Source organism: Octodon degus, unplaced genomic scaffold (assembly GCF_000260255.1).
Source record: "Octodon degus isolate 3935 unplaced genomic scaffold, OctDeg1.0 scaffold00008, whole genome shotgun sequence".
Lineage (NCBI taxonomy): Eukaryota > Metazoa > Chordata > Mammalia > Rodentia > Octodontidae > Octodon > Octodon degus.
Window position 1 is genome coordinate 1,320,165 of NW_004524584.1, and position 16,504 is coordinate 1,336,668.

The window sequence follows — 16,504 nt, forward strand, 5'->3', positions numbered from 1 at the left end:
TTGTTGCTGGGTGATTTCTTTATGATAGCCATTCTTTCTGGGGTGAGATGATATCTCAATGTGGTTTTAATTTGCATTTCACGAATGGCTAGTGATGTGGAGCATTTTTTCATATATTTATTCGCTTGTTTAATTTCTTCCTCTGAGAAGTATGTGTTCATCTCAGATGCCCATTTCTGGATTGGGTCTTTTCCCTGTAAAACTTTGTATCTATTATTTGGTACTAATCCATAAAAATTTGACTTCTAGGGCAAGCATGGTCATTATATCTAAACCTACTGCTCCCACTTCAATACTGGTCTACCTGACCCCCTGGGTGTTCAACAACTAAGGCTCTGAGACCAGAAAGATAAATAACAAGCCAACTGGGCTAAGAGGACTGCTAATGTTTTGACCCTTGAACTTCAAGGTCAATAAGGATTCAAGACATGAAGAAAGTTCTCTACAAAACCCTACTATTCTGGTGAGTCACCCAACCCCATCAGAGGACAGGAGTCAACTGATGCACACTGAGATAAAAAGAATCACCAGGGAAAATGTCCTGCCCTTGCTTCCAAGCAAAGCTGTAAGGTCAAGCAAGACCATCACACCTGCTAGCAGATATCACTAACAAAGAGGTAAGGGACTGTACATGGTCACAAAAGTAACCCTGAGGAACCTGAACTGACCTTAACATATAACATGAGGTTAGTTTTGATTAACACTTTAACTTATCTTAAATACCCAGAAGAAATCTATAAACTAGAAGATATATAAAATTATTAATAATTTAGGCTAAATTTATAAAAGGGATCTAAGTCCTATATACTGGACTCTACTGACAGTCTCCCTATAATTTGTTACTATCAGGATTCAGTGAGGCAAAAAAGCCACAATAATAGATATAAAAGTTCTACATAAAACTTTTAATTCCTTTGATTAAAGTCATTCTTCAAAAGCACAGGGCCCCAGTATCCCAGCTAAAATCACTTACATGCTTATAAACAAAACTTGGTATGTTTAAGTAAGTCACAACACAAGAAAAGGGCCTTAAAAGTCAAACTTACCAATAACCTCTTAAATGCCCCCAAAAAGAGGCTATATCTATTCCTAATAACTATTGTTTTTTTATAAAACAAAGGGCTTTTCCCACAGAACTTATTATGTACTTGTAAGACATACAAAAAAAGTATCAATATGCTCGCTCTTAAAGGCTCACTTGTATTGATAGCGTGGTTATTTACACAGGATAACTTGGTTACTTGTACCGCTGATTTTGGCTGGTATACAAGGTGCAGTTAGTGCTTAATTTTTTTCTCTCTCCTTTTTAATTTTTTTATAACTTTACCAATTTAGTATGCTTTCTTCTGATAATCTGAGCAACTAATTTGAAGACAACAGTATGCAATATGACAAGCATTGTTGAATTCCTGTAGTTTTGTTTAATGAGATTCTGTATTGTTTCTAAAGCTTTTTTACTATTTTTTCATTTTCTTTAAAAAAAAAAAAAAAAGAAAATGCTGCTATTACGCTAACCAGTGTGCTATAGTAAGTGATGCAGCACAGAATCTAACTGGCCGCACTTCAAAGATCTATCAGAAATTTTTCTGAGCCACTGAGATCCTGGTCAGGGATCTGGAGTTGGACGTTCAGTGAATCCCTCAGCAAGGCCAGTGTTAGTGTTTCTTGTCACCTTGGCATGTTGCTCAGCTAATTTCTCATGTCGATATCATGCAGGATTTTAGTTTGCATTGTCGACAAATCTTTTCCATATGAACAATCAGCACTTAGTTATATTCTTTTCTATTAAAGCATAATTTCCATACCGTTAAAAGGGCACAGATCTCAAGGGCAGAGAGGATGAGTTTTGACTGGTCATACAACTACCAACCCAAGCTACAGAACATGTCCATTTCTCTTGTGCCATTCCTCAGCTTTCTCCACTGTCTACCTCTATACCCACCAAATACCGATCTGTTTTATATTAATGCAGTTTAGATCTGTACTCAGCTAGTGTGTCATATAAATGGAAATTTATAGTATGTAGTCTTTTATGTCAAGCTTCTTTCTCTGAGCACAGAGCCGATGAGCGTCATCCATATAACTTTGTGTATTAGAAGAATGTTCACTTTCATTCTTGGGTAGAATTCCTGTGTGAGCCTATACAATTTGTTTAGATATTAACTGTTGGATTGAAGTCTAAGTTGCTTCCAAATTGGAGCTATTGGAGTGACTGGCTTCAGAGACATCTTCGTACTGGAATGATATCCTTGTAGGTTTAGAATTCTTGCTCAGAACCATTTTCCTACCTGATCATAAGGTAATGTTCCAGTGCTGCATTCCACCAGAGTTGTGGAAAAGCCTGCATGATCTAGTCATTTTCTTGTTGTTTTATGCATAGCTTGTGTGTTTTTGTTCTTTGGAGGATTTTAAATTTTATTCCTATAGTCACTACATTTTTACCGAAGTATTATGTACCTTTTGAGCAATTTTCACAAATTCCCTCTTCAACAGTGTTTAAGCAGCTGTTGCCTTTTTAACTTTAACACCTATACTTTTAATTTCTGGTAGTACTCTGATTATTATAATCTGTTTGTAAGACTTTATTTTACTTCTTTGGTTAATTTTAAAAGCCTTTAAAATTATTTTAACCATTTTTAAAGTACCAAATTTGTTTTTGATAATTTTATTATCTTGGAAATCTAATCTAACTATATATTTCTGCTGATGAGTGTTCTGTTGGATTAGTTTCAGATATATTTTATGATTTTGAATTATAATCTATAATTGCTTCCTAACAGACAATTCTGTTATAAGGGTTGACCTGGTTTGAAGGTGTATCCTTATAGATAATGTTTATATTTACCTTTTCTAGACTAACTAAAGATATTAAAAGTTCATCACTCTATTTTAGGAGTCCTTGGTTAGCCTAGAAATATAAATTTGAATCTCAAAACAGATTCAAAGCAGGAAAGAATATTTGTTTTTAACCCATGCAGATTCCAGATTAAATGCATACGCTTATTTTCTTGTCTCTGAGCATATTTTGACTAGTCTACTTTCTCACAAAACATTAGCCCTTCAAGAATTTTGCTTTATGCAGTCATGTATATTTTAACTTCAGCTAGGACAAATGCCTCCCTCCTCTACGCCCATTAAACCCCAAATCCTTCACTTTTTTCACTTAGTAACCCCCCTACGAGGCCAGCTTTATATTACACTCTGACAGAGGATGCCCACTACAATCTTCACTGGGGTAGGAAGATCCTTGCCTCTGAGCCTGAGGGAAAGACCCGCCTCTTCAACCCTGAAGGCTGAGTGCTCAGCCTGTAGCAGGACCTCAAGGAAGGACTCCCCCAAGCTCTCTTTCTGTCCATTTCTACTGCCTTCATTCATTTTCCATTTGTGGTACTTATCCCCTATTCCCCCGTCCTTTTATCCCACATTGACCTTTGACCACAGCTGGCCCATTTCTCACTCGGTGCTTCTAATATATTTTTACTTAAAGATAAATGTGCTATTTTACAGGCCTCCAACCACACACTCAAAGCCAGTTAATTAGATTTTATAATATGAAAATACATATATTAGAGTTTCAAAGGGTGTTCACCAAAACTGGTTTCACTATAGGGATTCATGGTACACCCAGCCCAGCCCACACTTCCATTTCACCCTTCACAATACGAGGGGTCCTGAGACCCCCATGTCTCTGAATAGGATGTCAAGCTATAAACCAACCCATCTTCTGACCTCTGGGATAGCCAGTTTGAAGAAGCGCTTGGCTGCCCTGCTGTCTCGCTCTGGCCTCCTTCTGGGCCCAGCTTGTTCTCAGTAGACTCATGTTCCCAGAACGTGCTCTTCTCCTGGAATCCTGTGAACACTTTTTGGGGAAGCAGGGAGAGTCAGGCTCCCACACAGGGTTCCTCCAGTCCTCTTTCCCAGATGACTCAGCTCATTCTGGAGAAAAAAAAAAAAAAAAGGCTCTGTAACCACCAGACAGACTTGGATGCAAATCCTGACTCAGTCATGCTCAGAGCTGTTGTAGCCTAAGGCTAGGTGAGGTGCAAACAGGTCCTGGCAGAGTACAGTTGTGCTCCACAGGTGGGTGTCTACATCTTCTCGGCTTCCCCAGCCTGGGGAGAAGTGCTGCTTACATGTCTGCCAGACCCCAGGTTTGTAGCCCAAGTGCTGCCTACCTGCAGTCATGTGGGTGGACACTGGATGTTTGCTTTCCTAAGGAACAGGATGGACAGTACTGTGCCAGACAACAGCAAGCTGCATCAGAGCTCTGCGTACGGCCACGGTCACTGGGACACACATGACTGGCCCCACCAGGACTTTGCACCCGGCTGGCCCATATACTATTGAACTTTGTAAAGTCAATGAAAGCTCCTTTGGATTCTACTTAAGACCTTTGTCACTTGCCCTATCTTATCTTGTCTTCAGATGCATAAACCTGTTCACCAAGCTATAAAAGTGGCCCGTTTCAATGCTTCAGCTTGCTTCTTAGCATTTACTATACACACAAACCAAACCAGAAGCTGTCACCATGACAAGAGATCAGAGTGGAACCTGGGAGATGGAGAGTAATGACAACTTTGAAGGCTACATGAAGGCTCTGGGTAAGGAGGATGAGGGATGGGCAGGAAGGGGATGGTGGGAAGACATTGTCTGGTCCTCTAGATAGTGCCACTGTGGAGTTCAACAGACACGTATGCAAATCCTCACTCCTTGTTTATAGCAGTGCATGCATTTCTGGGGCTCCACTTCCTTATCACAAATTGAAGGTAACAGTAAAAGAGATTCTGTTTATAATGTCTTCAACACAGTACCCATCTCAGACAGAACAGATGTTGAATGGTGAACACACACATGTAACACACCCACAAGATAAAAATTACCTTGATGGAATAAGGCAGCTATCTCCTGTCTTACAACCACCTTTGTGATGACCATTTGGTTCTCACATCACCACCAGTGACCCCTGCCTTCTCTTTCTCAGACTTGTGATAGAAAGTTAGGAAAGAAACAGGTAGCAAGTCTCCCAGCCTAGAGAGCATCAGGGCCACTGAGGGTTAGAAGAGGGCTTTGTCTTATGGTTCGGCCACTCACTCTTTCTCTGAATTCCAAGTTGTGTTCTAGGCCAAGGGCCATTGATCAGTTCTGGCTTCAGTTGAAAACAGGTGGGTCTCTCCTGGGACTGGCAGAAATATGTAGCCCTCTTTGCCCCTTGGCTATACATGGAAGCAAAAGGGGCGAGTCTGCAAGGAGGAGCCCATGGCAGTTCTGTCACCTGTCCTTTCCTCCCTGTAGCACCCCCTACCACATTTCCCAGTTTTAAAGTTCTCTACACATGGAATTATCTCACAGGAATTTCCCACATAAACAGCATGAGAAAAACGGCTACAGGTAGGGTCAGAAGCCAAATAACTTGGTGGATGGGAGGTCTCTCCAAGAATGACAAGTATAGATTTTTCCATGCAACTCACCTCTAGCTTGAAGAATATTTTTCCCAGGACAATAAAAAGAGGCCTGTGATTTGGGTTGTAATTTATAGAACTTAGAGCTCTCTTCATATTAACATGTTGATAACTTTCTTTTTCCTGTTGACCATCAAAATTTTATCTCTGTATACTTGGAGGAGGAAGAAGGAGGCCAGAAAAATTCTTCTACCAAGGATGTACCCTATGCACTGTCACACTTTTAAATATTGTGTGGCCAATAGATGTGAAATTGTGAGCCAATCCATGAGCGACAGGCTTGGTGCCCTGTTCACAGCTATAACTCGGAACAGAGGGTCTGACACAACTGCGGCTCTGGCAGTCTTGCTCTGTGAACTTGAACAATATTTTTAATCTCTCAGAACCTCAATTTCCTCATCTACCCGATAGAGATAATGGCAGAGCTCTCTACAGATAGTGCTGGCTAGGGTTATGGTTTTTAGTAATTGAAAGCAAGTGCTGTTTGGAAGTTTGCAGGTTTCAACAGTGTACAGAGGAAGCTGGACTCAACTTTGAGTCTTTCATTGCTTTTATTTGAATAGTAAATAGGCCTTTGATGGCATTAGTACAAAATCCAGTCTCCGTTTAGTCTACAACATGTACGTAACACACACACAGGATAAAAATCACCTTGAGGGATTAAAGCAGCCCTTTTCTACCTTATAATGACTGCCTCTCTGGTGACCATTTGTTCTAACATCACCCACCAGTGATCCCTGATTTGTTGCTCTTTGTCAGACTTGACATAGGCTCAGCACCTAGAACCCTTGCCTCCTATCTCTTCAGGCTCCACGTGGGAGGTAAGCATTCCCACCACCCTCTCTCCTCTGGAGGAATGGATTGATCCAGGGTGCACCATCAACTCTCTCCAAGAAACTCCTTAAAAGAAACCTTCCTCTGTGCTTTCATACCAACTTACATCCTCAATGTGGACAAGGGGCTGAAAGTCATGAAGGTGATATTTATAAGTTTCCCTATATAAAGTTCTAGATTGGTCTCTCTAATTCACAGTACCAGAAAAATGTCTCTTAGCATTGATCAAAACTTCAATTTAACATCATACAGCGCTGACCCCACTCTAATGAGCCAACTATTTGATTTCTTTGCATCAAGGTCTCTGCATGCACAGGGGTAGGTGACACTCGGCTGGCTGAGATGAGTACCACAGGTGACAGAACCGTAGGCTACACAGAGCATGGATGTGGTTGGTACCTGACCTCCTCACCTGTTGACAGCCCAGTGTCTCAGAGTCCTAGGAGTTTGTCCCATCTCAAGTCTGAGAAGCTGTGTACAGAAATCTACAACTACCTGCCCATGCTTGAGACACAGTCCCTGATTTTTCCTACCTGATTTGGGGACATTAGCCAGGCAAGTAATGGCAGTAATTAAAGATAAGTCTCAGGGGTGTGAGCCAGAGTAGATAAGGTGTGGCTTCTCCTCAATCTAATCTGCTGAAGCAGCACAGCGGATCTGTACAGCTTCCTCCACACCCAGGCTGAAAGGCAGGTTGCTTTCCAAACACTGAAACTTCAGTGAAGCTTGCCTTCCCCACCCTTTTCAACACTATGGCTCTTGGCATTGAGGGAGAGTATTGTGGGAGCCTGCAAATCCCCAGATGTGTAAATAGCACCCAGTATCACACCAGTCCCCGGGAGCCGGCACTGCTGAGGCTTTAGCCCAGGGTGCTAGGGAGTCGCCTTTCTCTGAGGACTGGTTTTAGGCTCACAAGAGTCAAAGAAACTGTGCTAAAATGAGGGTCTGGGAAGCACAGCAGTTCTGTCACCAGAACAATGACTTACTCCACACACTGGCTTCTCCACGCGGCTCAATGCCAGTCTCAGTAGAGTGGCACATAATGGCAACCTTTGGATCTGCTTCAAATTATCAAAGTCATTAGGAGTTCAAAGAGTGAGTGCGAAGGTTGATCGGTGGCACTTCCCCTCCTGCCTGCTTGGGCCCCTGCTATCTCTTATTGCTCTAGACACTAAGTCATAGCAAACTTTTTAGAGACTGAGTGCCCACACTGCAACTCAAAACCCACTTATTTATCACACTGCAATTAAACCTGAATACTGAGGTTTGAGTTTGGAAAAATACTCATACACTCAGTTCGCATACTGGCAGAGAGGCTGGGCACCCCCACTGCAGCACACACGCCACAGGTTCGCCGTGCCGCCCCTGCTCCAGACTCTTTTCTGACATTGAGGAAGGCAGCTGCCGAACTCTTGCACCTTGAACAACTTGTGTCCTGAGGCCCTCCTTCTGTCAGGTCAGAGACGGTTGGGGAGGGTGGTCTTCATTTTGAAGGGGAGCCCAGGTAGGACAGCTAGAAGGAGGAGGTTCTGAAAATGTGAAGATGTGTGCATGTTGGGGGTGGGGAAGGAGCCCGATAATTCCATCGAGCCTAGAGACTCACCATGCTCGTGCACCAGAGCTTCAGCGGCTGCTTGTAGAAGCAGAGACTGTGCGATCTGAAACAGAACCAGACTTGCTTTCTGATAGTAAGATCAAACTCGTAAAGGAAACCATACTAGTCAAGTTACAGCTGTACAGAAATAGTGTCCCTGTTTTCTGTTACTGTATGCAAAGCTTTCACAAAATGTAGGGCCATCTTTTACCACCTCCCAGAGCTCTCAGCTTGGGCAGGTTCACCCTGGTAGTTCCCAGTGAAGGGACAGTGGCCAGGACTGCTTCCTCGCCTATAGGTACCTAGAACCCTTGAACCCTTATCTCTTCATGCTCCACGTGGGAGGTAAGCATTCCCACCACCCTCTCTCCTCTGGAGGAATGAATTGATTGGACTTCTGAAAGCCATCTTAGAAGGTGACACTGGAAGGCTTGTGGCTGAGAGCTCAACTGCACCTGTCAATACCTGCATGTGGTCTCCCCACGTAGCCTGCTTGTCTTCACAGCATGCTGGCTGTGTCAAAGAGAGAGAAGGCAAAAGCTGCAGAGGCCTTGATAAGCCAGCCTCAGAAACCAGCAGGAACCACCTCCGTCCACCTTGTACTGGTCCAGGGATGCAAGCCCCACCTGCAGCAACAGAGACCTCCCTTCCTCAGTAGGAAAAATGTCAAAGTCATATTGGAAAAGCAGTGTGCAGAATGAGATGGGGTCATTTAGAAAAATATAGTCTGCTATGGGTGGACAGTGAGTAACTTGAGCCCCAAGGGGCTAGATGCCCTGATGACAAACCTTTTAGAGCTTTTAATGATATAAATAGTTCACCAAGGCATGCATGCCATAGGTTCGCTACCACTGGGCTAGAGTAATGTGGAACAATAGCAAAAAGAAATAGCGCAGGGTGGCAGAGGGAGCTGCAATCTTTGTGCCAGTGAAGGCTTCCTGAGTATTCCTGGGTGAGGTTTTGGAGGCAGGAGAAGAGTTTCCCATGCAGAGACAGACATGGTCCCATGGGCATGGGGCAGGGAGACCAGATGGACTTGGTCTACCAGAGCTGAAGTATAAGGAGTACCTCCCACGAGTCTGGGAGGCTGGTGGAACACAACCTGTGGACTTCTGCCCTCTAGGAAGGGCTCTAGTGAGGAAGTGTTCCGCTAAAAAGATAGAGGTCACAGCTCTCAGGGTAGTGCCTGCTGCAACAGTCCTGGTGACTCTCTGAGCGCCAGTGGGAAAGAGGCTGACTTAAAGATAGAACTCAGACAGCTCTTTCCCAAATGGCTTCTGCCAGCCAATATTTCCCGAACATTTGAAATGTGCAAAGCTCCACCCTGATTGATTTTTGGTTTTGGTGGGGTTTTTTTGTTTCTTTGAGTGATGCTGGAAATTGAACTATGGGCCTCAAACATGCCAGGCAACACTCTACCACTGAGCCATACCCCGGAGTCCCCCAAATGTTAGGAACTTGCAGTCCAGCTCCCACCATGTGTGGTGGTGGCACATTATTTTCATGTGAGAATAAGTATTGTGCTACAGCTTTATATTCATTAGTTCATCTCAATTGATTCTACTTTCAATCAATTATTGGGCACCTATGAAACACCAGGGAGGATTCTGGGCCTTGGTGATACAGGAGTGAATAAGGAGCTTGCTGCTAGTGGGAGAGACAGAGAGGAACCAAGCAGCTTAAGATAATTTTAGGTAGGAGTAAATGCTTCAAAGATAAGAAAATATGCAAGAATAATAGGGGTAGGAAGGGAGAAAGCCATCTGAGAAGGTGACACTGGAAGCAAGGCTTCAGGCTGAGAGCTGTTCCAGGTCCAAGGGGCAAATGCAAAGGCTTCAGTTATGTTCCAGAAGGCACGTCCACAGGACAGCTGAACCCTGGGAGTGCAGGAACCTGGAGAAGAGCAGACCAAGTGAGCCTGTGATGGGAAGATGGAGTTGATTCTCTTCATATGCTTGAAGGCTTGCTCTGGCTCCTGTGTGGAGAATGAATCACAGGAGAGCAAGACAAGGATCAGGGGCCCAATAGCAAGTTGCTGTGTTGTCCAGGCAGGAGAGGGTGATGGCCTGGGGTGGGATCATGCCTTTAGAGCTAGAAAAGAGGGAACAGGCCCAGCATGCATGCTGCCAGTAAAGCTGAGGGGCCTTGCAGATGCATATGCAGCGGGAGGAAATGCAAGAGTCAAAGACAGTCCGTAGGTATAGACTCCAGGACTTGCGAAGATGTTGGTCATACAGGCAGAAATGGAGAAGACTATAAACAAGGGAGCCTGGGATCACGTGAAGCTGGGAAATGACAGAGTCCAGACAGCAGCAGTCTTCTCTTCTAATACCCAGGTGCTTTTCACAGCACTGTTCTAGGCAGAGTGCTTTACATGGACTTGGGGAGGGGGAGCTTCATTCTAAAACAGGCTAATTTGAATGAAGGCATCCAAAATAGACAGGTGGGGTAACCAGAAACATTGCAAGAGGGTCATTCAGAGTTCCTGGGTAAAAAGTTAATGAATGGATGATTAAGGGAATGTCTGATGACTCAAGCTAGGATGAATTTATTTCCCAAAATCTAGATTCCCGCTAGTGCTAACAAGTCAACAAAGTTATACATAAATGGCCTGTCAAAGGCTCTGCTTCAACCTCACCTTATCTGGTGGCACTTTCACATAAAAGTGCTGAGAGGAGCAAAAGATGGCTGACCTAGTCCCTTCATGTGGTCCTTCTTCCATGTGTTGGCAGCAGCTCCACCTCACACCCGTCCCTGTGATGGACAGCAGACTATGGGCAGAGGTGAGGCCAAGAAGGGGGCAGGGAGATGTCCAGAGCACGCAGCATGGTTCTGCTGTACAGGAGGAAGTGAGCCCAGGAGGCAGGCAGAGGCCAGTCTAATTCTTCTCTAAATGTGTTCTCTGGAGGAGGAAATGGTATGGAAAAAAGGAGACGATTGCTCTTCCACTCGGCTTCTCGCAATTGCCTGAAAGTGCCAATGATTTGAGAATTAAGGAGTCCAAGTTCGAGGCCCACTGAAGCCTACTTTAAATGGTTCTCAGATTTCACTTGATGAAACCTTGTGCATCTCTGCTCTTTCATTTACAAAGAGCACCTGCCCTTTTAGCCTGCAACTTTAGCTTTTTTTTCACAGTACATTACAAAGCATTTTAATGTTGAGTAGCATACTCATATTTCAACTTTATGACTTGTATTGTTCAAAATGCAGTTATGAAAAGTATGCTTTAATAAAGTCACTCTGGTGGTTTTTTTTTTTTTTCCTGCTGCAGCAGCTATAAGCTACATATATTATTCAGAAATAGCTTGGCTTTGGACCTTTCCTTCCGAGATAGAAATTCATTTCACCTGGCTATAAATCAAGCTAGGGGATGTCTTTAATCCAGAAAAGCAGATAAAACATACTGGATAACCCTGGTGTTAAAATACCACACCAGCAAAATAATTTTCTCTGTAAAGTTCAAAGAGAAAATGTTTTTACAATCTGTGTGTGTGTGTGTGTGTGTGTGTGTATACACACACGCGAGCGTGCGCATGCGTGCATGTGTGCATTCTGCAGTTGCAGTTAAACCCTTTTGATTAGAAATATCCAACAATGAATCCGCCAGCAGAATATCTGGCTCCCTTCCCTTGGGTGGAGCGGAGGTGACATGATTAACTGGCCTGTGCAAATGCTAAAGGGTGGCCAAGAGGCCAAGCCATTTTTCAATGGAAGAAGGAATGCTTGATTCTATTTGCATAGAGTCCCTAATAAGATTCCCCCAGTGCTGGTCAGAAAGATTGACTAGGAATGGTGTTGCCAGGACAAACCCATTTTCTCAGCAAGAGATATTTTTAGCTGGGATCTACTTTTCTAGGCAGCCAGGGACAAGCAATAATTTTTATTAGGAGTCTTTGTTGTGAATGACAAAGAGCCCCTATTTCTAGCGAAGTTGTTGGGAGCCCTGTTTTAACTGGGTGACTGAACCACCACTTAAATTCTCTGGGCCAAAATTTTTGCATCCACAGAGTGAAATGTATTTGCTTGCTCAGGAACAGTTCAGTTCTAAATTTCTGTGTAATTTCCAATTGTTTCTTTGTACTTTTGTCTGGCACCTCCCCCTTTGTCTTGGCTAACAGATGACCTTTGACCTTCTTTTCCCATCTCCTAATTATGCCTCTAGCGGAGTGATGGAGCCCAGGGTGGTGTTCGGCACAGAGGGCTAGAGCAGGAGCTGCTTCTTCCAAATCTCAGGGGGAAGGAAGCTGACCAGAGCAGAACAGTGTCCTAGCCAGCTGCTTAAAGTGACCACAGGACAGGCTACAGCTAAAACAAGGAGAAGATCAGCCACCAGTTGATCTGCCCCACAAAGTGGCAGATGGCTATGGAGATGCATGGACACGATCTAAAATTGTTGCACTGAGCTGAATTCTGACCTGGTCCTTATTTGACTCAACAAATAAAGCCAAGAGCAGAGGCCAGTGCCCAGTGAACACTTCCACAAGCTCCTTGCTACTAGGTAAAGCCATTCACCATCCTTTTTATCCAGTCCTCATCATTGCAGCCCTATAAAATGATCATTCTTTTCCTCATTTTATCATGACAAAACTGGGGCACAAGAAGATAAAGTGGCTTCGATACGATCATATGGCTAGGAACTCAGAGATAGATCTGCCCTGCATTCTTCAACCTTTCACACCAGTCATTCAAATTGTTGGCAAACTCAGAATCACTTGGAAGGCTTAACGGAACAAGCAGGGCCCAATCTGCAGAACTTCCACTCAATGGCTTCTGAGTGCGTCCCAGAACGTGTACTATTAACATGTTCCCTCCAGCTATTGGCCCAGATAGCTCAAATGCCACCTTCCCAGACCATGCTGTCTGCTTTAGCCAGCTTACAATTTTCATCGAGCACCTACTGTGTTCAAAGGCATAGCACTTTCTTTGTCTTCACAGGGGTGAGACTGGAGAGATGGAATAACCAATTCCATGAAAAAAATCTGGGAACACTAGGTTATATGTCCTGGAAGTGACCGCAACAGCCAGAATGGCAGGTGAGGAAGAAGACAAGAGGGCAAGACAGACTGCAAGAGGCAAGGCTGAGGGAGACAGGGAAAAGTGGCAGGAGAGCAGCAAGCACACAGGAAACATCTGAGAAATACAGGGCACTCCGAGGAAACTGGCCTGTGAGATCACGCTTGCTAAGTGAGCATGATGATGGCAGCTACCCTCTGCAGAGCCACTGTCACAGGTGCCAGCCACCCTTCACAAACGCCACCAACTTCAGCACTATGATAATCCCATCCAGTTAGTCATAGCTTCATTGCGACTGCTGCTTTCTACTGCTTCCAGATCTGAGCCTATGCATCCAGTCATGGGACTAGGACCAGACACAGAGATGGTGCCTAACTTGCTGGACTGTGTGGCTGGGAAAAGGACAGAAATTGCAGTGTAACCTGTCAGCCTCTTACTAGTGCATTTCCCACAAGTGTGCATTTACATTAACTAGAACATGGAAGGCATTCTTTGGTGGCTTTTAAAGCTTTTTTTTTTTTAATGAAAAAACAAAAAGGATTAATTTTTAAATGAGAAATACTTGAATCCTTTGTCCTGTCTAAACAGGCCAGTAGTCGCCTTGAGGGGAAAAAAATTATTAAAGCTCTTTTCAGTCCTTTTCATGTCATGTTTTGGAGAGCACCCAAAAGCTGAGTGTCCCACCCAAAGGTACTCTATGCCACGCTAGACTGTGGAAGTCTACATCCTGAGTCCCCTTCTTGGAATTACAAAGGATCTTTCTATATAAACCCTCCATGATGGTCAAAAGCCAGATTCTCTTGGTTTTATTTCCTCTTTTTCCAAACTCAGCTAATCATGAGCCCATTTGTTTGACCACCTAACCTTCCTTTTGGAACTGAGCCCTGTGGCAAACACAGAGGGGAACCCTGGCCTCTGTGCACAGTGGCTGAGAAGCCTGGAGAGGCTCACTGCACAGAGGGCAGCAGAGCAGCACTGTGTCACCAGGTCCCGTCCTGTGGCCTGCAGACTGTGTGGCTCCACTGTGCTCATGAGCATCCCATGAGCCATGGAGCTGAAGCTAAATGAGCTGTCAGAGAATGTTCAGGGCATAAAGCATGATGGCGCAAACACTGCCTAATAGTAGAGGGCCCCGGGCCTAGAAAACAATTGCTTTTTGAAGAGGGAATCATGCAAGAGTCCTGAAATCATACACTACCTCAAATAGGAAAGACTTGTCTGCTGGATCCAAAGTCCTGTATCTCCAAGGAAAATGGAACAAATCAGAAGACAGTGCACAAATGAGAGGGGGCTGAACCGGAATCTCCCAGTATGTGTGGAGCTCTGTGTGGGCCTAGAGACAGGTTGTCCTGAGTTTGGTATTATCTATCTCATGTGTTTGCTTGGAAGATGAGGTAAGGAAGGCTTTACTTCCCAAGAAAAGTCCAATCAAGAGAATTTGTCTTGGTAGTTACCAAAGAGCATCCTGAGCTCTACCCTAAACATTACCAAGTTTCCACATGGTGTGGCCTCTATGCTCACTCCACATAAATTTACTTACTGTGTACCCTATAAAATTAATTCTCTCTTTTATTTCCCTGGGTATCAACTTAATCACCCAAACTCAAAACTATTTTCTTCTCCTACCTTGATCTCTCTACACACCCGTTTACTCCCTGAGCCCCTACTATTTCAGTGGTCTATGTTCACACGAATCCCAGTCTCTCTAGACATCTAATGCCATACCTCTGACTTGATATATGGGTCCTTAAACAGTGGCTTTCAAAGTTTTTAAACTATGAAAATCTTTCCAAATAATCTATGAGGAACTTCAAGATTTAACATCATCAGACTACCACCCAGGACCCAGAAATCCTCAATTTTTATACCTTCCCAGCTGATCCTTATAGATAGCTAACTTTGGGACACACTGGTGAATTCTGAGACATAATAAGCACCCCCCACAAATAGCACAAATAGTAGGGGGTGATAGGCAATAGAGGCCCTAATACATATGTGCCAGCTTCTGCCAATTTGAACCTATCTTCAGTTTAAGATATAGGCATCTGATTTTATTTTCCTTCCTGGGCTAGCTAAGGTTACTTAAAATTATTCCCTTATACTCAAATCTGACTTCCTACAATTAGGGCTCAAAAGACTAATCTAACTCTGTTGTGAGTTGGCAGTGTAACAGAAAATGTCCCCACCACTCCCCCAAGCCAGTATACTTTAATTTCTTAGTTGCCCAGATAATAGTTCCTGTTACAATTCTGGTTGCTCCTGTCTCTTAGAAACGGCTGGTCACTGTGATGCATAGCTGGCCACTAGGCTGCACATTGCATAAACCAATCCCCACCCGACAAACCATTCTGTCTCTGTACTTCCTATTTGCTTATTCTATGTAAGCCCTCGACCACCAGACATCAAGGCCTCAGATTCTAGGAATGATCCTGATCAGTGCCCATTGATGTTAATAAGTCTGCTGCCTCCAAATCTCGAGTATCATTTTAATGTTTCTGCTTGCTGCTGCCTTAGCTATGATCAATCTACTGGCCCAAAGCAAGGTACAAACAGCCAGCTTGGTCTCTCCTTGGTCTCTTAAGAAAAAAAAAAAGTTAATCATGACAGAGGATTCAAAAGGAAAAGGGTGAGAAATGATGGGGGAATTGATGCTTTACCAGGGGAAGAGTAGCAAGGTGTTAATTCTTCAAATTGATACGAACATCTGAACTGTTGCTACCTGCTGGCCTCTTATGGATGCATAGATTTATCCATACAGGACAATGCACAATGTGAAATTTAGTCACCACAGAGCGGGCTGGAATGCTCAGCGAAACAGCGTTCAGTAAATCTGAACTGTCCTTATTTTTCAGGCCATTATTACCTTTAGGCTATAATAGAATCAATCTTGATGTTTTTGTAAACCCTCTAGGTGGATATTGTAAAAAAAAAAAAAAGTGAAAGACTTAGACTGGCATCCAAAGATATCTGCAGAATCCACAGGTATAAATGTATTCAAATATGTTTCCTCAGAAGGTTGAAAGTTTGATGATACTCGTGGTGCAATAGAACCTTACTCTATTTCAAGATCTGTTTCACAGGACAGCAGCTTTTTGGCTTGGGTGACACTATATGGACAGCCAGAGGTTAGCAAGCAGGTGGGCATAACCCTGAGCTCCTTACTGCGACAGCCAGGGCCTTGGCAATCGAGCACTCCCTCCCCCAGAAGGGCACACTGCCTCTTACTAAGGGTTGCTGATAAGCAAATAAGATGTGCTCTAAAATGTGAAGGCAAAGAAAAGATGCAGCTAGAAGAAGTGAGATCAACTCAGTGCTGCATCTGGAGGATTAGAATACGGAATTCTTTGCACACTTTCTCTCTGCTTCAATTTGCTCTAAACTTTTTATTTTAAAAGGTAAACAATTACTATTCACAGGCATAGATTCACATTTATGCCTGTGAATTCTGCAGATATCTTTGGATGCCAATCTCAATCTTGTTTTTTTTTTCTTTTTTAGAAAATCCACTTAAAGGATTTTTTAAAAAATACTGAGATTGATTCTATTCTAACCCCAGGGTAATAGTAGCCTCAAGAGTAAAACAACAGAGTCCTAGCCCAGGTCC

The 16,504-nt window shown here is 43.6% G+C and overlaps 1 protein-coding gene across 2 annotated transcripts in view; it reads left to right on the forward strand.

The window, feature by feature from the left end:
• Positions 1-16,504, forward strand: part of Rbp2 (retinol binding protein 2) — a 49,952-nt gene that overhangs the window by 13,504 nt on the left and 19,944 nt on the right. Inside the window, exons 1-2 of one of the 2 annotated variants that reach the window (XM_004624975.2) lie at positions 480-617; positions 4,426-4,601. In XM_004624975.2, coding sequence (XP_004625032.1) covers positions 4,529-4,601 — 73 coding nt within the window. In that variant the 5' untranslated portion in view covers positions 480-617; positions 4,426-4,528. Of the gene's footprint in view, positions 1-479; positions 618-4,425; positions 4,602-16,504 lie in introns of those variants that run through there. The other variant, XM_023704913.1, reaches the window with a different exon arrangement.